General features: G+C 41.6%; 1 protein-coding gene across 3 annotated transcripts in view; it reads right to left on the reverse strand.

The window, feature by feature from the left end:
- Positions 1–17,230, reverse strand: part of PPP1R21 (protein phosphatase 1 regulatory subunit 21) — a 31,791-nt gene extending 14,561 nt beyond the window's left edge. For 2 of the 3 annotated variants that reach the window (XM_041424090.1, XM_041424089.1), the window contains exons 1-11: positions 17,079–17,230; positions 14,434–14,502; positions 13,896–14,042; positions 11,584–11,685; positions 10,739–10,903; positions 10,580–10,638; positions 8,117–8,211; positions 5,768–5,820; positions 3,634–3,783; positions 504–605; positions 339–427 (exon numbers count right to left, since the gene is read on the reverse strand). In XM_041424090.1, the coding sequence (XP_041280024.1) occupies positions 339–427; positions 504–605; positions 3,634–3,783; positions 5,768–5,820; positions 8,117–8,211; positions 10,580–10,638; positions 10,739–10,903; positions 11,584–11,685; positions 13,896–14,042; positions 14,434–14,502; positions 17,079–17,135 (1,088 nt within the window). In that variant the 5' untranslated portion in view covers positions 17,136–17,230. Of the gene's footprint in view, positions 1–338; positions 428–503; positions 606–3,633; positions 3,784–5,767; positions 5,821–8,116; positions 8,212–10,579; positions 10,639–10,738; positions 10,904–11,583; positions 11,686–13,895; positions 14,043–14,433; positions 14,503–15,175 lie in introns of all 3 variants that reach the window. The other variant, XM_041424088.1, reaches the window with a different exon arrangement.
- Positions 17,231–23,516: the final 6,286 nt, after the last annotated feature.

Below are 23,516 nucleotides of genomic sequence, written 5' to 3' on the forward strand. Positions count from 1 at the left end.
GTGTATCACACCTGAATAGTATCCATGCTATTGAATAACACTAAGAAACATTAATGAAAGCTTCATTATTTTTAAAGTCTCATCTGTGAGGGAGGGTGTGTGTGGAGGGGCTTTAAAATACATAGTTTTAGTCCTAATGCCTCAAGAACGCTGTACCTAACCTCAAGGTTTAGAAAACAACAAGCAAAAAAACTAAGAAAAAAAAAAATAGTTCAGCCTTTTAAGACAGTAGAGGCCACAGTATTTTAAGGTTTGACCTAATATTTGAGTTGTAGGAGCTGACAGTGCTGCATGCCTGACACAGTGCCTTTAAATTTCATCTATCAAATGAAAGGTACCTTTTTAACTGATAAGGGAGAATCTTTCTTAAAAAGCCTAAGTAGGAACCTAAATGTTCTGAGAAGGCCTTCAATTTCACCGTTGTTTCCTGTAAGGAAAAAACAACAGCTAAGTGGTTTTGCTCTGTAAAAATCTTTCTGGGTACTAAAAGGAGGATATCTTACCAGGACTGTCACAGTATCCTCCGTGATGCTCTCAAACAAGTGCAGCATTCCTTCCTCCAGAGGGCGAACATAGGAAGCGTTTTCATGGAGATACTGTGAGAACTGAGGACACAGAGGTTTTAAAATGGTGCTTGCTGACAGCTCCTGTGAACTCTGCCAAGGTAACAACTGAACGGGACATTTTGGCAAAGCCCCTGTCCCCATTAACGATGCCTAAGATGTCACTAACGAGATACAACAGTCCAGTGATGTACAGCAACCTCTTCTACAGTCAAAACACACCTTGAGGGAAAGGGAGAAGCACTGGAAGTCCAGGCAAAACCACACCTAGGGCTTTGCCAGGGCATCCAGTCTCATTTCAACTGCCATGCACAGCACACCAAACCCTTGCTTTTTAGTAATTCCTGCATTCCTTCCTCAACTCCATCCAATTCAGGTTAGATCCATGCACCATTTAGGCACAGAATAAACTATCCCACCTTCCTCCCAAAAGTAGTTTTCCTCCCAGCCTTGTCCACCAGCACAAACATTTGCAAAGCTGTGCTGTACAAAGTACTAAAGAACTAAACCCAAGTCGAACTGAGAGCAAGAGATGTATCTTTTTTGTCTTTTCATCTGTGTCCAGTCCAGTTTTCAACACAAGTCAAAGCATGCTTATGCTAAAGCAAAGCATGGAGCTCCAACTGATCACAGGAGAATTCTTATTTCTAAAACTCTGACTTTGGCCTCATGGACCTGCCTGACTTTGCTAAAAATTGCTTAATTCAATCCTACAGTTAATTATGCCTTCAAAAAAGCAGACCTGAGAACGTAAGATGTATTCTTACACACAATCAAATGTAACGACACCATCAGCTTTCCATTTTGGTACCTCAGTACCACAAAAAGCTTCTTCCACAAATTAATACAGGTAGTCAAAAGCAATCCTGGCTTTTATTACACCCCACAGAAAGATACCTTCACCTTTGATTATTTACACCACAAGAGCAGCTAAAGATCCCAGGCAAACAGAGTACAAGAGATTTTAATTGTTCCTTGTATTATTACAGTGTGGTAACACAATGTTAATAAGAAGAGTGAGATGCTAAGCTCTGATCCATGCATGCACAAACCTGGGTGGAATTAGGGAAAATTCCTAAATCTAAGGAGGAAGAAATAAAACATGCAGAATGCTCCTGGCTTGTGTTGCAAGAGAGAAGACTTGAATTATCCAGCATGATGCTGTAGACCCAGCAGAACCCAGCAATCCAACCCTTAAAGAGAAAAGGAATACTTGAACCTGGCAGGGAATTGTCCACATCTACTTTGAGTGTTTGGTGGGGAAAATAGCTTGAAAGCACCAGACAAGACCTGGAGTTGGGGAAAAATAAATCAGTGCAAGTCTGCTAAGCCACTACCTGACACTTGTTTCATCTTCTCTACCATATTAAGGGGACTTTTTGACCAACTTGGTAGAGTAGCTAAAAATAAAATTTAAAAAAAAATCACTGAGAACATTTGCCAAGCAAATAGATAAACTAATCAAAAATACAGGAGCAACTACAGCTTCAGAGAGCAATAAAAGATGCTTCAGTACTGGAAAGTCACAGCAAAAGCCCTGAGAAGTAGCATGCATTGAGGGAATTAGGTCATGAATACACAGTGGGGCAGACTACAAGAGACATAATTATGAAAACAAAGCCTGAACTACTGAATCAGACTCAATTATAAGAAAAGGAAAATGAAATTATGGTTCTGATTAAGTTGCCTGTTTCAGCTGTGCTGAAAAACAATAAAGAAGTGTTAACTAGGAGGCAAGGGGGAAAAAAAAAAAAACCTGTGAGAAGAGATGTCTAGGAAATCTGAATTTATGGCTTTAGTGTAAACTGCAGTAGTATCTGAGAATGCAGTCACCACACTGGGCTACATTAAAAAAAAAAGACACCACTCCTGCCTAAAAAAAATCTTAAAGCTGACTAAACCACATAATTTTCACAAGAAGGACATGCCATTCTGAGAGCATTTGGTGGCAGGAGCAAGAAAATGTTCTCAAACTCTGCTGAATCTCTGCAGAAGGGTGTTATTGACTAGAACAGTTGAACCAACTGAGAAGGCAAACAGAAAGGGATTTCTCTAGTGGATAACCACCTTCACAAACATTATTTGTTACCTGAAAAGAGATTATAGGAGGTTTTCCAAAGAACAGGAAAGTTTTGTCATAATTAACATTGACACCACATGCACTGCAGCCACTTGATCAACGCAAACCACAATTCACCTCAGTACCTTAAGTCTGAGCCCTAGCAACTACTAAACTGAAATTAAGGGACTGAATCACAAAATACTCCCTGCAACTTAAATACTCACAGATTCCCTTAAACTATGAAGTCAACTCTGATCTTAATGCAATTTGTTCAAAAGTATACATGTATGCATCCCCACACAAATCCTTGTGCACAGTTATTTTCTCTAGTTCACAGCATCAAAACATGCAGCTTAACAGCTCTGGATGATACTCTCAGAAAATCTTTCCGTGGAATTGTGTCAAAAGAGACGAGTCAGATTTCTCATACTGATTTCAACAAGCTTTACAAACTTGAAGCTTCAGAATACTTACAGGAAACACCTTCACACAAGCAGCCCAAAATCAGATTATAAAGTTGTTTTTGACAAGGGAACAGAGTCCAGGTTCTCTCCCTCATAGAAGTCTACCTTTTATCCTTTATTTAATATTACAGCTGAGCACTCCAAACACAAGACCAGATTCTGTCTCATCATCTTCTATGCCCCAGTGCATTGACTACAATAAGCTCTATTCAGCAGTGCAATATTTGTGCACTATTATTTTAAAACAAGTCAGCTGAACTTTCAACAGATGCACTTCAATTTAGCAATTAAAAAAGCAAAGCTTTGATTTGATTATCATATTTCTCTTCTAGCAGAGGCACAGGGGAAAAGGATTCTCTGCAGCTACACCTCATCCACATTCAGAGATTTCATGGAGCAAAAAGATGCCTCATGCAGGAGGGGCTGGCTCTCAGGAACACACTCACAGCATTCCAGTAAAGGTGGTGCAATTTTCTCTAAGATCAATCACTCACTAAAGTCTAACTAATTGAATATATTTGTAGATGAAGTGTGTAAACTTTACCTTCTGATTCAAGGGTGATATTGTGTCTGTTGCAGAATCAATGGGGAAGATCTGTACCTTCTGCTCAGTGTATGTGTGGAAGTTCAGGAGAGCTGTTACAAGTTCTTGGATAAAAGCCATGGCCTGGCCAGCAAGGTCTCGCAGCTTCAGCTGTAAAGACAGTTATAAAATGATTGTGTTTGACATGGATCTATTTAAATATGAAAAAAAAACCCTCTTTGGATACAAAAAATAATTATCAGCAATTTCTTTGTTGTTATTTCAGCCTAAAATACATAACAGCAATTATTTTTTACTTAATTTTGATTCATAAATTTCAATGCCACTCAGAAGGGCACATTGTTCTCTGACAACAAAGTATCTTTTTATTTCACACAATTGGTGATGGTTTGCCTCTGCTGCATTTTTCAAACTTGCAAGCCACAAAAACACTGAGAGGTCAGCACAATCACAGAAACCATGTCTGAAATTTCCAAAAAACAGACTAATTGCTGACAACAGCTCAACACCAGGTTGCAAGGAAACCTCAGTTTAATTAGTAAAAAGCAATGATGTTTTCTCCCAGAATTAAAGGTGTCTGCTCCTCTAACCAAGAACACTCAATTTTTATTCTTCTGGACAGAGCTGCTGATCATGAGTAAGGCTGTTCTGTGGCTTTAGTACAGCAGGAAGGTATCAAATAAATTAATCCAGAATGGAACATAAATTCAAGAGAGAAGAAAACTATTCTCTGTTGGGATTTATGGGAAGAGAATAATGTTATAGTGACATTTCAGCCAAGAATAACTTATCCTTCAGAGATGTACTCTTAATGCTTCAGTGGACTGTTAAATCAGGTCAGTCTTGATTATGGATCTGGGATGGTGGCAAGTAATTAAAGCAGCCATTATACTCAGCTTGTGTATGTTAATTAGCCATGCAAGGAAGGGAAACAGACACTATTGCTGTTTTGCTGTCCTTTACACCACAGCCTGTGCTAATACACCAACATTTTGCCTCCACTGGCAAAGCCAGTCATAAAAATCTGTCCTGGAATATTTTCAAGACTGCAGATCTTGAAGCATGAGGCTGCCTGACATAGTGCTGGCAGAAAATAGTAAAAGGAGAGAGTTTCCATGCAGTTAATTCAGATGTTTCTTGGAACTCAGCAGCAACACCCTGAAATTTAAGGTTGTTTCCATCACAAAACTGAACAGCAAATCACCAGTTCTCACAGCAGACATTATTGGGAAAAAAGGCCTCTCTATAGGCGCTTCTGAAAAATGGAGAAAGCAACTATTTTAAATCTTCCTGCAGTAGCATCTGAATGCTACTTGAAGACTTGAGACACACAAGGAAACAGAAAAACCCTACAGTGCTGTAGAGTCCATCCTCAGTAGTAGCAACACAGGAAAATTTTGACTGCATACAGGTTTCTGATTTGCTATTGTAAAAACCCTTAAAATATTCAGCCATTCACAGAAAACCAATGCTCATTTTTGAATACTGAATAAACAACATTCACGAGGAATCTCACTAAATTATGGCAGTGAACAGAAACGGTTTCCTAAAAATGTTTCAATATATAAGAATTATTCTGCTGCAAGCAAGAGGTGCTTTGGCAAGAAGTATCCCACAAAATGTAAATGAACCTTGCAGAGATCTCGAAGTGACATGACTTATTCCTAGAAAGGGTTGTGACTGGTGACAAGTAATGTTACCTAATACAGCATTTTAGTGCACACACCAATGTGCAGTATACAAATGCACACATTCTCTAAAGCTCAAGTGATGTGACTGAAGAAGCTCAGTTTGAGGGAAAAGGAATTTAGGATACCAAACCTACATTTTTTTCCAACAAAAGAAACTACTGTAGTTTTAATCAACTTTAAAAATGAAATGTTTCAACTTCTAGCTTACTGAAGGTTGACCCGATAAAATAATATCTCATATAACTTTAATGAGACTCCTTGACATAAAGATATACACAACCTCTTGGAAAGCACAGAGGCTCTTGGGCAGAAATGCTCTCAGAATAGCAGGACAGTAGTAAGACAGGCTATCTTCTGCCATTTGAGGTACTAAAATGACTGATTTTATTTCAGCATCTGTGTAGAAAATTGTACAGTCACATGAAACCACAAGAAGCACTCACCTGATTCCTTCTGTTGTGCAATGGTACATTCAGAGCATTGTATCGAGCAGATCCTACAGGACAAAAATTGAGTTATATGCACTTGTTAAATTGTGGGGGAGAGACATTTTTTGATAAGTACTGATTTAAAAAAGAAAATTAATTGCAGGGATATTACAGGTTATGTAAGCAATATTAACTAAAGAGATACAAGCAATTGACTCCAATAAAGTAGGCCTAAATATCCTCACCTCAATAAGGGTTTCTGTGATTAAGTGGAAGCAGTTCAATACCTGCCTCAGATTGTAAGTCAAATTTAATCACCTGAAGACTCTGAATTTTAAAAATAAGAGCAGACTCCTCTTGCCCAAGGAACACTATTCATCACAAACAAGAGTGAAAAACTCTTTCAAAAGAAAACACACTTAAAGAATTCAAGATTATATTTAAATTTCAATTACATGCCAAGGAAAGGCCAAGTAAGACTAATATATTTTTGAATGGTTTCCATGTTTTTTGAAGCTCTTGCATACACTTTATATGTTGACAATTTAGATGAAGATGTACTCTCCATGTATTTCAGCATTCTTCTCTAGTCATGAAGTAACTAGAATGATTATTCAGTTACAAGCAGCCACAATTAGAGGGGCAGAGGGCTATTTGAACCTAGAGAAGAGCTTACAAAGTCTTAGAGATTTAAAAGGGGTCACATCCATTCTCAATTCAGTTGAACAACAACCAGATTAGTTTAAAATTTACTCACAAAGGAAATTTACAGTTTCTTACTCCTTTTGTGTCATCCACATTTGGCTATTAAGACATGGGAAGAGGTAGTTACATTTAGAGGAAAATAGCCCTGTCCAAAATTATTGAATCCTACTTCTAAGTAAATGCTTCAGGAAACTTTTTCTGCTCCGTAAATCATGCATAGCAGTCATTTGATTGTTACTGAAATTAGCTGCTAGTTACACTTGAAGCCAGCTACAGGGTCTATAGGAAGACAGCTGGAATCCACAACAAACAAACACCTCCTGACTTCCTCCTGATCTATCACTAAAGTAATGTTCTTCTCTATTTGCAGTGTTTTCTACTACACAAGCAAAGGCATTATGCTATGGCAGCTGAGTGAGCAGATAAATTATTTTAGCAAAGTTCTTGCTACAATGATAAACGCCTAAAAATGCAAGCTGAAGAAGCCAGAGAAGTAGAAATAGGCAGCAGATGCCAGGCAAAGTGAGAGAAGTGAAAAGGATACCAATTCCAGGCACCAACACCTCAGTATGACATGCTGTATGGGAGTCAACATTTCCTAAAGAGATGATGATCTGGTGTTCCTAAGCCAACACTCACTGGATTGCCAAACCAGTGGAGAGCTTGGCACACTCATCCCTGCAGCACCTGCCAGATCAGCTTTCAGAGAACCTAAGGCCACTTAAAACACTGTCAGCAGGTTTTAAACTGAATGAAAAATGCAAAAAGCCACCAATGAAATATACAAGAAATTCCAAAGCCTGTTTTCACTTCTCTGCTCCTTCTTCAGTACTTTCAGCTTTTTCACTACTCCAGATCATCCTGGTTTTGAAAGGTCCAAGAAGAGTCCAGGCAGTGCCTGCCCACCCTTGTGTTCAGCTGTTTAGGAAAGCACACAGTGCACAGCACTGACCCACCAGCACATACTAACCCATGCTTGTACCAAAGCCATGCATAGGCTGAGCACTCCTAACTCCAGGGGATCCTCTGCACTTCAGCTGATCTAGCAGCAGTTGGAAAGGAAGCAGAAAAACATTGCTTCAGGTAGAAGTCCCCAGGTCCAAAGGGCTTTTTTCCCCATAAAGGGACAAATGAGTCTCAGACAGCCTTCAGGTAAGAACTACTCTGTTTGTTTTCTGATCAATGAGACGCCCTGACAAATTCCCCATGAGTAAGAAGTACAGACCATTATTGATGCAATATCTCTGCAGCCACCAGTTTTCCCCCACCTTAACTTACTGCACCTCTTGAATATACCCTGCCAAAAATAATACTCTTTGAGATGAGTAACCAATCTTTATGGAGCAGCCATTAAATTGACAGCATTCCTTCATCGTTTACAATATTCTGTCAACACTAAATAAGACAAGTGGCAAATCAGTCAAAAGCCTTCAAAAGTTTCAATTTTCATTATACATATAAAAACTTGGTATTTTAGAATTACTGAAGAAGACCATGACAAGTATCAGGAATACTTACTACAGTTACCTCCAAATGTCTGTTCAGATGTCCAACATTTCTTACAGCTAATACATTTTAATTCATAAGGACTACTCCCTCCAGATGGATACCCAAAAAAAAAAAAATCAAACAAGATACCCAGACCAAGGCAATACGTACTTGTGTCATTAAAAGGTACTTTTTCATTAATTATGCATAGAGATTCTTCCAGTCTACTGCCCAAAGCTGCTTGAAGATTCTTTAGCTGTTGCTGGCTAAACAACAAAGAGACAAACGAAAAACCACACACACACACACACATTGTAAACCTTTAAAATTTCGTCTGTACCACCAACACCATATCTCACTATAGGCATCCCTTGAGTGTATAGGTATCTATCTCCTTCTAGAAGTTAGATAGAAATAATACAGTGGGAGTAATTTGTCCTCCTTTATCTCATATTTAACACAACATTGAATCCTAATCCCTAACAAAAGCGGTGAAAGTTACCATAAACTTGTAAATCCTAAATTCTATTCTTGAGAGGCTCCATTTACTTCAGAGTTAAAATGCACCTTATTTTCTTATAGTACAACTATTATATAAGCTATGTGAAGGCATTTTCTTCTACTAGAATTTGGATGGGAAGGTAAAAAGGCCTCCAAACTAGTTACTATGCATCCAATGCAGTACTCCAATAAGCAGGTAATGAGTTGTCAATAATTCAATTAACTATGCCACATCACTATTTGAGATACCTCAAAGGCTTTTCAAAACCCATATTTAAACACTGCTATGATACTGCCTATTCTGACAAGATTTGACAATTATGTTTCTCATGCATTCTCAAGTGATTTTTCTCAATATTTTCTTCACTTGCATTTGACTGTCATGTACATGTGAACTTAAGTAATTAAGATTACTAATATAATGAGAATAAAATGCTGAGATGAACAGTAACATATTCCAGCATTATATACATATAGCTACAAAGAACACTCCATTATTGATTCAGACTAAATTCCACACCTTACCCAACTTAGGCCCCCAAATTCTTCACTGTTTTGCTTCCCGTTTGACATCTAGAACTCCTGCACATATAGTGGAGGGTGGGGGGAAGGTGTCAAAGTGACAGGTTTTTTTTTCCTTTCTTACAATATTTGATACACAGAAACTTAGCAAAAGTCAGCATGGCTAATTAACAAAGCAAAATAATCCAAAATACACAAGGAAGATACGAAGTAACTGCCCAATAAGTAGCTCATGCACATTAACAAGTATTTTTCTTGGAGAGCAGCTCCATAATTGCATAGAAACTGTATAGCAGGTACTGCAGTAGCAATGAGCATGATAAAAAATGAACTCCAAGACAAACTGCAAATGTACTGATAGTTCCTTTTCAGACTTACAGGAATGACAAACAAGTAGTTTGACATGTTTTGCCTTACATTCTGCCCTTTAATTTTCAAAGCATGCAGGCTGCCAAGTCCCATATCCTCTGGCTTTTCTGAGTAAAGTGTGGGTGGCAGAGGCAAATGGATCCCTTCCCCTGACAAAGCAGGGGAAACAGAAGGGCAGTATTCTCAGGGACACATCCTGCTGTGTGTTCAACAGTGATTTGAACATGGAATTTAAAATGGAGTGTCAGGCTTTATTACTTTAAAAAACTTAATACAGTGTAACTTAAAATAGTAGGGATAAGTTCTTACAATGACATCAATTACCCAGTCACCATAGAACATGATAGACAAAGTCTGAACTGACTAGTAGCAGATTAAAACTACAGCTTTTCAAACACCTCAAAAAAAGCAAACAGCAGCCAAACACAGCTTTCCTCCTCTTTTTCAAGTCATTTTTAGTGAAACCCTGACTTGTATTAGTGGAGTTATTGGATTCAAGTATCTTCACATCCATCAGCATAATAAAAATACACACTTGAGGGTTACCATGTGAAAGAAGGAACTCTGCATCTGATCTGCATTCATTACACTAATGATCTATACTGTACATGTATCTTCTAAAAAAATGCAGCTTAATGAACTTCAGAGAAATGCCCCCTAATTTGATTTGGATCACAGTTCTCAACTTCTACAACTTGTCTTAAAGACAATGAAAATATTCCAAAACTAACAATATAATTCTCTGATAAAAACTTTCAAATATTCTAGCTGAGAACACTATACCTGAAGCAAAAACAATTGTTCAAGAAGCTTTTGCAGTGTAAGGGGATTTTTGAAACTCTTTTCAGTCAGTTCTCTCAGCATATGTTACTCAAACTTTGTTCTTAGAAGCAGTTTTTACAAACTCACATACCTTTGTTTCATACAAGTTTTTACTTTCTATGGTTTTCAATTACAAATAAATTCTTCAAACTTTAATCAATGTTACTGCTATTGAAATAGCTTGGAGACAAAACTGCTCTTACTGAAAGCAGAAACTGTGGAATTGTCTAGTTCCATACACAGAAAAGGAAAAGGGGGCTTGACCTGCCTGCTCACATTTGTCCTCATGATAATACAATTTGAATTTTATCAAAGTCTTTCAATTAAACCCCTTTTTAAAATTGTATTATTCTTAAAAAATAGTCCAGTTAATGTTTCACAACAATTATTTCTTTATATCAATGAAATAAAGACACTTACCATTCTTCAGTTCGAAGCCTACAGTCCTTAGCTTCTCTTTCTAGAGTCTGAGACTTGATCTTTATGCAAGAAGATAATCTCACAATGTAAGTGCTGACACAGCAAGACATTGCATTTCAAAACTTTTCAAACTTGCAAGCAAGAGGAAAAACTCCTTACTTCTAGTTTGGCTTTATCGTTCTGCAGCTTTTCTATGGTCTCCGTGTATTTCTTTGTTAAGCTGTCCACCACAGCTTGGTGCTGGGCAGCATCTGTTTCCAAAACCTCCAGTCTGCTCCTCAGCTCTGCTTCCAAACGTTTGTGCTGCTCATCTGCTTCAAAGAACTACAGGAAGAAAAGAAAAGCTCTTTTAAAAAGCCTCATTTTACTACTGAACTCAGCCCTTTAAGTTACTCCAATTTAATTAGGCAGATCAGGTTAACAGCAATTACCAGTTCTCAGACAAATAGAAATTTTATTTTATTTACAGAGGAAAGATTGAGGAACAAAGTACTTAAATGAAAACTAAGCTTTGCAGTACTAAGCATTCTTTAAATATATTGCTGATTAATAGCAGACACATGAAAAACTGAACTTGAGCCAAAAGGTTTTTCTCAAGTTTTCTAAAGTAAAATGCATTCTACTTTGGTGAAATAGCTCCTAATTAAGGCAATTTACAGAAAATATTTTAAACTTTAAAGCAATTCTGAAACAGTTAATGAACTAATAAGAAGTTTCCCTTCAGTACCAGGCTATTTTCAGTAGGGCAGCTGTCACCAGAAGTTAAAAATCTAAATGAAAAAACACATATTATGTGATTCCACACACTGTCTTAAGAATCTAAAGTCAAAATACTTGATTTGCCTAGGGAACATCTTTATAAAAAATCTGATCTAATCTACTGCTTTGCATACAACTAAGCTTCTAAACCCACCAGTTTTCAAACAGCACTTTACTTTCCATATCTTTGGTTGTAACACCAGTTCTCTGCACCAAAAATAAAGGCAAAACAAAATTTCACTCACAAGTATATGCAGTCGTTCATTTTCTTCTATTTTCTTCTGAAGATCTTCATTGAAGACACTTTTCTGTTCTTGACTCAGCTGAGATGAGGATTCCACACTTTTCTAAAAGAGACAAAATGCACTCATGTTGAGGACTCCCCATGCGTGGAGACACAAGTCTTGACTCCATTTTCTCAGAAGGCTGATTTATTATCTTATTATATACATTAAAATACTACACAAACTATACTAAAAGAACAGAGAGAAAATAAATGATCAGAAAGCTACAAAGAACAAGAATAGAATAGAATGCCTAACAAAATCCTGTGACTGCTCACAGCCTTGGCACAGGTGGCTGTGATTGGTCATCAATGGAAAACAATCCACATGGACCAATGGAAGATGCACGTGTTGCATTCCACAGCAGTAGACAGTCATTGTTTATATTTCTTTCCTGAGGCCCTCAGCTCCTCAGGAGGGGAAAATCCTAGCAAAGGATTTTTCATAAAATATCATGGTGATACACTCGTTACCTCCAAGTCCCAGGTTTGTGATAACAGCTCCCACAGGTAATTCCCAGAAGGGGCACACCACCAGATATCCTGCTGACACTGATACATCAAAAATGTGAACATTGCACTCAGCACCAGCCTCGAGGCAGCACACTTTCCTTTCCTCCACACCTCTGTGACCCTACAGTGGTACAACACTGCCTTGGGAAAGCCTCCACTCAGGGGTCCCATTCACACTCACAGGGAATCAATCACTTGGATGGGCAGCAGCCCATCTGAATTCACTGGAATTCTGCACAATCTCATGCAGTCAGTCATGCAAAACCCTCCATGCCCAGGCTCAGTGCTTTGCTAGCTGTGTGTAAGGCTCATCTGTGCCCAGCAAGGCTCCAGGTGTAGGCCACGCTGCAGCACAAGGTGCCACGGAACCACAGGGTCTTCCCTGCCCATCAGCCACACATATCCCTCTGCCTGTTTCCTCACTTTCCACTCATTTAATCCAAAAGACTCAGACCACCACTGAATCCCACACACCACACTGCTGAAGAAAGGTATCATCACCAAACACAGGGGAGACTCTATGCATTTAAACTCAACACCAAACTTCAAGAACTAGGGATATGTAGGGCAGGTAAGTCACTTCTGCATTTGATGCCAGCCTGTGAACTCCACCTGAGATATAGGCACATGTTCTGCTCCTTCTAAAAGGATTGCACTCTAACACAGATCAGGGAACTAAAGCTGTGCATTTTGACAGATGAACAGGAAAGAAACTCAGTGGCAATTGTTTGCAAAGCTACTAAAGACAGGCTGATGTCCTTCAAAATTTGGAAACACAGATAGCAAAACAGTAACTTACACAGTTTGAAACAAAAGAACAGAAGGGTCAAACTGCATTTGAAAGAACAATCTATTGTGGTGCATGAATAATGTAGTCAGAAGCACTGTGCTTGTCAAGGAATTGGACAGCAGAAAAATGGGCAAGACTTTAGGGGAAAGTAAGGAAGATGATCATATTACTTATCAATTGAATGATTTCTTTAAAGCCAGTCATGATAACTACAGCACTTTGAGAAAAGACAGCACCAAAAAGAAAACACAGCAGTAATTAAGAGGGGTTTCTTCATGAGGCAAGAGATGCTTGAGAATTACTGAAGTCCAAGCACACCACCCCTGGAATTGTGATGCTACCTACATAAGGCACAGCTGGTCTTAGAACATGACATCACTAGGTTTAATCAGCAAGCATTCTGGCAGAAAAAGATCACAATGTTGAAATAATTCTGAAATAACAGAATAATATGTCATTTTGAAATAACAAAGAATACAAGCTAAAAATTTAGATTTCAAAGCATTTGACAAGATTCACACAGAAAAGCCATGATCACAGGCTGAAGAGTTAACTACCAACATCAAAATTACAAAGCAAAGAGGTGGGGATGGGAAATGAGGAGTGATCAGCTTTCTGCATAGCAGCTGACTAATCACAGAGCTTCAAAGTATTTCCCACTTTTTTGAACATTTAATAAATATCCATGAAAGAAGACAGCAATTCAGCATCAGTCAGCTGACAGACTAGAAGAGTAGAGAACTACACTGCATGTATTTCATATATATATATATATATATATATATATATATATAAATAAATACCTGTTTTATGGGTATTTTCACTAACATCAGATAAAATAACACAAGTTCTGACAAGAACATTCAGCTCAACCCTTGACACAAAATACCTGCTGCTAAAGATCAGGACAAGGCTTTGACAGATGAGGAGCAGACATCTGCTAAGCAAGTTTTTTTGCCTTCAGCACATACCTTGTTCTTTTTGCCCCGAGCTTCACTTAATGCAAGTTCATCTTGAAGTAGCTCCACCCGCTTGGCAAGCTGCTGATTTCGAAAGGTCAAGCTGTCCATTTCTTGTTGCAGTTTCCTCAGTGACTGATCCTTCATCTTCAGTTGTTCCTGAATGATAAAAAAAAAAAAATTTAAAATCTTCACATTTATTTTTACACACTAAAAACAGGAACAAATTAGAAAATTGCTTCACTTCTAAAATACTGAAGAGACAAAGTATCATTTCTAAACCAAAAAAATGTGTTTCACTTCCTTGAGCTGGTCACAGATCATACCCAAGTAGCTACTTAATTCTACTATCATCAAGAACCAACCTTCCCCTTTTACAAACTCAGCACTTACAGAGAACAATGGGCTAGCTGCAAAACAGAAATTCTTTTACTAAAATCAAGTTCCCTCTTCATTCTTTTATTGACATTACTTTTCAGTAAAACGTACCCCTATATACTTATTTTGTCACAGCTTAGTCCACCTAACATGAGCAGTTTTTAGAGATTACCTTCAGTGAGGCAGAGTTTGCTTGCTCATCTACAACTCCCTTTTTCAGGACTTGGTTCTGAGCACGAAGCTGAAAAACAAAAGATGCCAGTAACTATGCAAGACAACAGAATGAATAAAAGCCATCCATGAGAAAGTGCAGAAAGCATCACATTCTCAGGAGAGTGCCAGGTGTGGCAATGTGGAATGCTTTTTCAAGTATTTTCTTCAGGTAGATAGCAGTGGTATGAGGTTGAAAAGGCATCCAATTCATATCCTGACTTGCCAAAGAACAAGAAGTAACTTTACCACCTGAACATTTTGGTCAAATAGAACAGAATTCTTACTCAATAAATACCCTTGAAGAACAGTTACTTAAGCATAGTTAAGACTTGAAGAACTAGGAACAAATATGGAAAAGCTGCAACCTCTTCCTTGAGGAATGAAGTTCTTGGTCATATTCAGGGATATTTCTGTCTCTCCCCTCTTCTTCCCAAAACTGTGAGCAGTTCTGGAACATGAGCAGGACTCACAAAATCAAAATATCTATCAATTCAAGAGGAGTTTAACTCAATGCAAAATTACTTATTACCAGTGGCAGCAGATGATCCAGAGAGAACAGACTGACACAAAAAAAGGCATAAAAAGCATACAAGGAAAAGCCCTCTAAGTCTTACTTATACAGTACCCAAAATCTGAGCTAAAATCACTGCAGTGAAAAGTGATACTCAAGAAACCTATTTCCCAGTCACTCCACAGAGTACCTCTACCCTGCAGCAATGAAGATACTGACAGTTCCATCTTCCCACTCCTTGAAAATTGCTTGAATCCTGGTTTCTTCAAAGGCAGCTTGTATTCATTTGACATGTGTGAGTCCAGCTGTTGCAGATATAAATTAAAAGGGGTTGTACAGGTATCTGGCAGGTGCATAAAAGGCAAGATTCAGTGTAAAACAGCAGTGGCTCATTGTTTCAGTGTGATGACTGAGTGCATCTGAAAGGTCAGAAGTCGCTGCTAAGCACAGCTGTTTCCCCTGCAGTATTCCCACTGTGCTGCTCAGGCATCACAAAGGCAAGACAAAAACCTCCCAGTGCACCACAGAAAAACTTCCAAGCACAGGGTTTCCCCAGCAAGAAGGAGCAGTGCAGGAGTTTTCCACGGCTGTCTTTGTGCCACAGCTACTACTGCAGGTGCAGAGAATGAAGCAGCTCAGTCCTGCTGCACCCACAGACCCCGCTGAAGTGGGACCCACACAGGCTGCCACAAAGCTGCTTTGAATATTCCTTCAGGAGAGAGCCAGCAGCTCCAACTTGTGTGTTTTCAGAGTCTCTTCTTCCAGACTGGTCTGTGAACCAAGAGGAAAAGCAATCCTTTGGCAGGGACTTCCCCCAGCACTGTCAAACTCTTGTCCACCTCTCTGCGTGGCTTTCAGAGCACTTTGAAGTGAGCAGGCTACTCCAGGGCTACTCTCCATTCCCACCTGCACGCAACAAGCAGCCAACAACAAAGAGAAGAGGGCTCTGCAAAGGGGAGTCCCACAATGAGCTGCACTGCACGAGAAATGGGATGAAAAAATAGCTCCAGCAAAGCAGAAATGGCACATGCTGAGAAGTGCATGATGAAGCTCAAAGAAAGATTCTGAGCACCATGATACTAAAAGAAAGAATCCAGCAGCGGGAACTTTTGGAAGCTATACTCAGAAGGCCACATTTCCAAGGCTCATTCAGGAATCAAGCACCAAAATCCCTTCATTATCTCATCCTCAGCCACTACTGATCTCCAAGGAGCAAAAGAGCTTCTGTATAAAAGAAGACATGTGAATTCTGTGACCTACAAAGCTGCAAAGTAAATGAAATTTTCTGAAAACTATTTCGTGGCAGCATTAAAAGGATATCTATCTGTAAACTATTTAGATGCTTCACATGGTGTTTTTGTAACAGTTCCAAGGAGAAGAGTATTTAGAGACATGGTTCTGTAAGCTGGGAGAAGTGTCAAATGCAGACAAGTGCCTTGTGCCAGGTGCTGGTGTGGGGCTGCACGAAACCAAAGCGCTGCCTTTCTTCCCCAAGGCTGCTGGAGGACTCTGCCACTCAAGACCAAGAGTCTCCTCTTCCTTCCAGTTTAGAGGAAAGAATGAAGGGCTCGGTACTGAGCAAGGCTCCGCTATTTCAGAACTCATCTCAGGCACCTTGGAAAGGAAAGGCACTCTCCACCATGGGCTGCACATCTTCGCAAACCCTGTGCCAAGCAGCACCAGAAACAGGACGCAAAGTCACCGAGGGCAGAAGAAGGGGGACAGACAGCAGGCAAAGGAGAAGAAAGCGTCCTGCTCGCTTCCAAGGCACTGCCAGCGCCGAGCTCACCGGGTGAGAGCACGACCGACCGACAGCTGGGCAAATGCTCACCGCCGAGCGGATCAACCAAGGCCCGCGCCCGCCGGGCCCGGGGAGAGCACGGGAAAACACTGCCAGTGTCGCCTGCCCGGCACAGCCGAGCCCCGTGTGAGCCCGCCAGCATGTGACGGGGCCCTTCTGCCTCTGCCGCGCCCCCTCGGCTGCTGCAAGCGCGCACCCGCCTCACCCCCGGGGGAGGCACCCCGGCACTCCGCGCTCCCGCGGAAAGCGGCGCTGCAGCCCCGAGCGGCGCCGGGACCGCAGGCCCCGGTACCTTGGAGTACTCCTGGGCCAGCTTCTGGTACTTCCCCTGCAGCTCCGCCGCCGCCATCTCCGCCCCGCCGGCTCGGCTCGGCTCGGCTCGGCTCGGCCGGACTCGGGCGCTCCCGCCGGCCCCGCACGCCCGCGAATGGCAAGACGCACTTCCGGGTTCAGGGAGGCGGGAACGCGGTGACGTAACCGCGCCGTGCGCGAGGCGGCGGGGGCGGAGCTTTAAGCCGCCGGCGCCACCATCTTGACGCAACTTCCAAGATGGCGGCGAGAGGGGGGCGTGGCGGCGGCGGGGCGGGCCGTGTCACGTGACACCAGCGAGGCGCTCGCCGTCGCCGCCCGTTGCCACGGCAACGGCTACGGGGGGCCGCCCCGCCCAAAAAGCTTCGCCCGCGAACGGGGCTGGGAGGTTCATGTCGCGACAGTCGCGATGGGGGGGGGCGGCCAGCGATGCTCCGGCGCCATCCCTGCCTGGCACCGTGCCCCCGCCGGTCCCGCGGCTCCCCGGCCGGCAGCGCTGTCGCCAGGGGGAGCCGCGGGAGCCGCGGCACGCTCAGCCCCCGAGGCAGGCGCGGTGTTTGCGGGCCCGTGGCGGAGCCGGGGAACAAAAGCGGCTCCGAGAGCGGCCGCGGCCCGCAGCGGTGGCAGGGCCCCAGGCCCGCCCGCTGGAGATACTGAGGGGCCCGCTCTGGAAAACGCCACTCGCTTGTTTTTAAAATGTTAAAAGTTTAATAGCAGTAAAATGGGTATAAAAATAGCAGTGTAATTAGAGTAATAAAAATTTGGGAAATTAGGATTAGGACAATATGAGACAATAAAAACAAAGAGTTACAGACAGTCCGGGTACCTCTTTCTGGGCAAAATAAGCCCAAAAAAGGACACCGTTAACAGAGGATTAACCCTTAAAAGAAATAGCCTGTTGCATATTCATACACCTCATACGTGATGCATAAATTCCATTCAAACACAGGATTCTGTCTGGTCAGTGTCAGCTTCCTCCTCTGAATCGTTACGGCATCTTCAGGGCTGAGCAAGGTGGGAAGAAGTTAGTTTATTCTGATAATGGAGCAATAAATTCTCTGAAAGATTTAGGTGTCCTGTGGCTGCTATCTGGTAGGAGTACCTCATACCTTTCGTTAAAAAAAATATCCCACATACATAGTTTCTATTTTAACATTGTTATAACCAAAACCTGTATTTAATTTATATTTATTAATGTTAAATTAATAACCTTGTAACATAACATATAATATTCATTTTAATATTTGCGAAAAGCCAATAATAAAATATGCATTTTTCACACCATTCTATCCCAAAGACGGAGAACACAGGTAGATCCCAGGCTGTGCAATGCCCTCTCAGTGCAGAAACTGAAATTCCACACTCTGGGGCATCACTGAGAGGGGATCCCACCAATGCATGTAAGTATCTCAAGGTGCCAAGGGGATGGTGCCAGGCTCTTTTCAGTGGTGCCCAGTGACAGGTTGAGGAGCAGTGTCTGAAAACTGAAACACAAGTTCCACCTCAGCATAAGGAAGAATTTCTTTACACTGAGGGTGGCAGAGCACTGGCACAGCTGCCCAGGGATGCTGTGGAGTCTCCCTCCCTGGAGACATTCAGACCCCACCTGGACACGCTCCTGTGTCACCTGCTCCAGGTGACCCTGCCCTGGCAGGGGGTTGGAATGGATGCTCTCCTGAGGTCTCTTCCAACACTAACAACTCTGTGATTCTGTGATTCTGGGTTTCTGCACCCAGTGTTGTCCTGGAGGGGCCTTTCTCTCTCTCCTCTCTCCAGCAGGTAGGTTTCTGTTTCAGGACCACCTCTGAGCTTCTCCAGCATTCAGCCATCCTTTCGAGATTGCTGCTACTTACCTCATATTTATCCTTCTTTATCCTCAGACTGACCAAACATTTAAACATGTATATACCATCAGCACACTTCAAGCAGAAACTGAAAACATCATAAAAGGTGTATTTGGTACTGCCAGGTACTCAGCCAATGCAGAATTTTGTTTCTGAACATGACTGGAAACAGGTGTGTAAGGAAAAGAGTAATGAGGCAAAAACGTGGTGAGATTTCACCAGTATATGCTGAGCATCTGGCGATTTGCAGGTTAAGGGCTTCCTGGTCTAGGACAGAGATGTAGCAGCAAATTATTATTTTTGTTCCGTTTCCATGGTATCATTTTTTTTCCACTTGATTTCAGCACAGTGTCTTCATAGCTGTTCCTCAGTAGTGGGTAGTGCTAGAGGTGATAAATCATCATTTTGTTACCTCCTTTTGTCTTTGTTCCCCTTAAGTAGGAGTGGAAAGAAGGTGCCCATAATGGAAGCTAATTTTTTTCCTTAGTTTTGAGGCTTTGATGGTGTGTGTGTGCTGTTCTTTTGCTTATCACAGTAGTGAAGTTGGCAAGCCCCAAATATGACACGGGGGCCAGATTAGTAAACATGTTTGTGTCTCCACAGGAAGTCTTAGTGTTGGAGGACATGTTGCTGATCCCTATTGCCAGCAACAGCACTGTGCATTTTTGGGAAGTGTAAAAGGGGAGATAGGCAAAACACACACTGTCATCATTCATCCAAATGATCTTGCTGCTGTTCTGCTTTGACTAGAAAAGCTTAAACAGCAATCCTGGAATAAGAAATAAGGAAGCTTTAGTTTTTAACTATTAGAGCAGATACTCTTCTCTTTCCACTCCATTTTGCATCCCCTAAAGAAGTTTTCTAGCAAAGCAAATGGGGTTTGCAACTGCTGCAGATCAGGGTGAAGAGCAGCATGCCTTCCATGGTATATCCTTATATGTCAGTGCAGTACATTTTGTATAGGAAAATTATTTAAAGCCTTTACATTTGACTCCAACCTGCAACTTTTAAGTTTGCATTTACTAGGATGTGTCTTTCATTGAAATGTTACACTGAAATACTTTGAACACACTTTGCAAGTACTCCCGAGTTTGTGCTGCCTCCAAAGATGCTTTTATGATGCAGTTCTCCCGTCTCTGGTGCAGTGAACGCTGGCAGAGAGGTGTCACAGCTGAAAGCTGGGAGACTGAGCTCAGGCAATTACAGCGCCTAGGTGTGGCAGAATGAATTGCTTCCCACTGACAACAGCGGTGTTCCTGACTGGGCAGCAAGCACTCGGAGTGGAAGAGCCCAGAATTTATTCGCCTGCATCCGCCCAGAGTGACAAGACACAAGTGTACATCATATAGGGCATTTACCATAGGAGGTGATGCCAGTTGCTTGGGACAAGTGAAAGGAGCAAATGAAAGCTGGGTGCTTTTACTGCTTTAAGGCTGAGAGCTGGCTGCAGGACTTTTAGGCTCATCAGAGCAGCCCTACTGCAGTGTACTTAAGAATCAGGCCAGCCTCTTGTGTTTTAAAGTGGTACTGTCTCTTGCCCAGTTTCTCACAGATCCCAGAGTCCCTATAATGTCAGGATGTTGTAATTTATCAATTATCCCATGGTGGTTCTTGGCAAACAGCTTCAGCAAATTTCCCCAAAAACACAGGTGACAAAAGTTTGTTGGTTGGTTGAGGTTTTTTTCACTCTCTTGCAGGGAATTCTCAGATTCATCCTTTTGATTTGCCGTGGCAGCTGCAAGTACTACTTCCCCAAACGTCAGCTGTGCAAAAAATGTCTTCATTGTTCTGTTTCCTCGCAAGCGCATCCTTAATTCTCACCTCTCCCTGGAGAGCAAGGCTGTCCCAGCACTGCAGCTCGGGGACGTGTCACCACAGCACTGCCTCAGTAATTGTAAGGGACTGCTCCTCTTGGCACAGGTTTGGAGTGAGAGAGCTCATGGGAGTGGAATGCCAAGCGCTGTGGGGTGGTTGGCACAGGACCCCCAAAATACAGCCTTCTGTACCACACCCACAGGAATAAGTACAGGTTATGGCAGCAGGGCTTAATGCAAGCTCAAAGGTGACGTGTGGAGTCCCTCCCAACACTCATGGCATTTTTGTTTCCATGAGGAAAACAGATAGCAAAGGATAGACAGAGGCTGTCCTTCCCTTGTGTCTGTGCTCAGCAGCTGCTACAATGGGTGTTGAATTCTACGTGCTGTCTCAAGACAACTAATTTATTCAAGAATGACTGTGATTGTTTCAAAATCATCCTATTTTCAAGCTCATTTCTCCTCCCTTCCTGCTCAAACCGTGTCTTCCTCTCTGTCTTATTAGTCAGAACTTTTACTCACAGACCCTGCAAATAGGTGCAGGTAAAGAAATAAACCAATAAGATATTTCAGGTTATCCAGGATGTTTTCTGTGCTTTGGGAAAATAAACTTCATTGTCATCACTTATGTCCTCAAAAGTACTCACAACAAAAGGGTTTCTAAGAGACAGAAAAAATTCAAAAATGATTGGAAGAGGGCCATCTTCAGTCATCAGACTATCACAAGCAGCAAATAAACCACATCCTCGGAAGCTGCGAACACCCGAAACTGGTGTTTTGTTTCTGTTATCGTAGCAACGGCAAGTCTGAACAGCAGGATGTGTGCTCACAGTGCACGCTCGTTATTTCTCATGGTGACTGTAACACACTGCTCCTTACCAGTAACCTCTCACCTTGGCAAAACCTGATTGCTCTGAAAAAAAAAAAAAAAAAATATTTCTCATGGTGACTGTAACACACTGCTCCTTACCAGTAACCTCTCACCTCGGCAAAACCTGATTGCTCTGATAAAAAAAAAAATTAAAAAAAAAGGTATACGTATGTACAGATAATGCACATCACAGACCAGCTTGATTATTATTTGTTATCGTCATTTCAGTGTTTCCATAGCATTTAAAAATAGAAATGAGAACAAGTCTCTCTCTCTCTCTCTCCCTCTCATGTGCCTTCCCAGCCCATAGGTTAAATAGCTTGAGTCATCTATAGGGTGTGTGCATGGCCAGGGGAGCGGTGCCTTTGTACCGAAAGAAATTGCTGAGGACGTGAAGATGGAAAAACTGAGCAGGCAGCTGCCTGTGATAAGTCAGAGTTGAACTTTGCAGCTCACATTCCACGTGGGTACAACACATACCAGCCCTGCATGCAACAGCAGGAACTGCTGGCCCTCCACAGCAAATCCTTACTGATACTCGCTCCAGAAACTAGCAGAACTTAGTAACAGCTCAATTTTTGAATGTGAAATTCTCCCTCTCCAGGGAAATGAAACCTCTTCCCTAGCTCTGCCATCTTTTGTTGAAGGTCTGTACATCTTCTACAGCCTCGTTTCTTGCTTTTCTTCACACTTGCAGGGGCCGTAGCTGAGAAACCTCAGCCTGGCTAGAACTGCCCACACTGAAATTCCAGAGTCTTGCATGTTTGCTGGAGAAAGAAAAATAAAAGCAATATACATTAAATCCCAGAAGAGAGATTACCTGATTTAATAGAGAAAGAAATAATGGAGGAGGAGCATTGTGAAGATTATGGAGTAAGAAGTGGATGCTCTCTTGTGTATCCCAGTTGTGACACAGATCTGCAAGCCTTGGGAAGAAGTCCTGACTTACCCATGCGAGGACCATCCACAAACCTGGAGCTGTTACCACAGCAAAGATGTGGTGCATTTGTCTTCTCTCCAGAGACAGACACATGAGCAGAGAGAAGAGAGAGCTGGGAGGTCTACCAGGAGTTTAGGGAACATTTTGATCAGAACTATTCCTGTTCATGATCTGTTTTTTATTATTATTTTTAAAAGGACTGTAGTGCCTCTGGGAAGAATTTGGACTTTTGGAATGATCTAAAGCCAGCTCTTTGGTGTGTAAATATTGGGATGCAAAAGAAGAGGGGGATGGAGGAGATGTGGGGCAGGGCTCCTCCCTGGCAGCACAGGGAGAAGGCACAACACAGGAGGAGAAAGGCATAAACAGTTTTTTGGGCAGCATGAGCCCAAAGATGGGAATGGGAACTTGGAGCAGTGGAAGGGGGGATTAAAAGGCAGCAGGAGAGTATCCTGATCAAATCAACTGCTGAAAAATGTGCCTTGGCAGGGACAGGTTTGTCTTTGTGGATTAGTATGAATTGGGAAGGAGATACAGCGTAAGGAGCAAGGTGGTGTCAGTTTCAAACCCTAACAACAGGAGAAGGAAGAATCCTAGGTGGGATTATGAGGCTGAGATGAATTATATTAGCATAAAATCTAATTTTTTTTTAATTTTACTGCATTTGGGGGAAGAATGTCTTGTGCAGTTCTCAGTGTTTTTTCTTTCATTATTGTTGTTATGATACTGACCAGTTACAGCAGCATTATCTGAGCTGAATGAGATATCACGTTAAGAAGGTAGCAGTGAACTTGAGTGCACCTACAGGGATGTGTAGTAATTAATCTAAGAGTGATACATCTGGTTAGAATTTTTTTTTTTTTTTGTAAAATACCTGAGTAGCATTCCAGGCCTCTACATTTTAGAAAGAAATTAAATGCAGATAACTATAAAAAAGCCACACCAAACAACC

The sequence above is a fragment of the Onychostruthus taczanowskii genome, unplaced genomic scaffold (genome assembly GCF_017590055.1).
Source record: "Onychostruthus taczanowskii isolate IOZ18803 unplaced genomic scaffold, ASM1759005v1 scaffold80, whole genome shotgun sequence".
NCBI classification, from domain to species: domain Eukaryota; kingdom Metazoa; phylum Chordata; class Aves; order Passeriformes; family Passeridae; genus Onychostruthus; species Onychostruthus taczanowskii.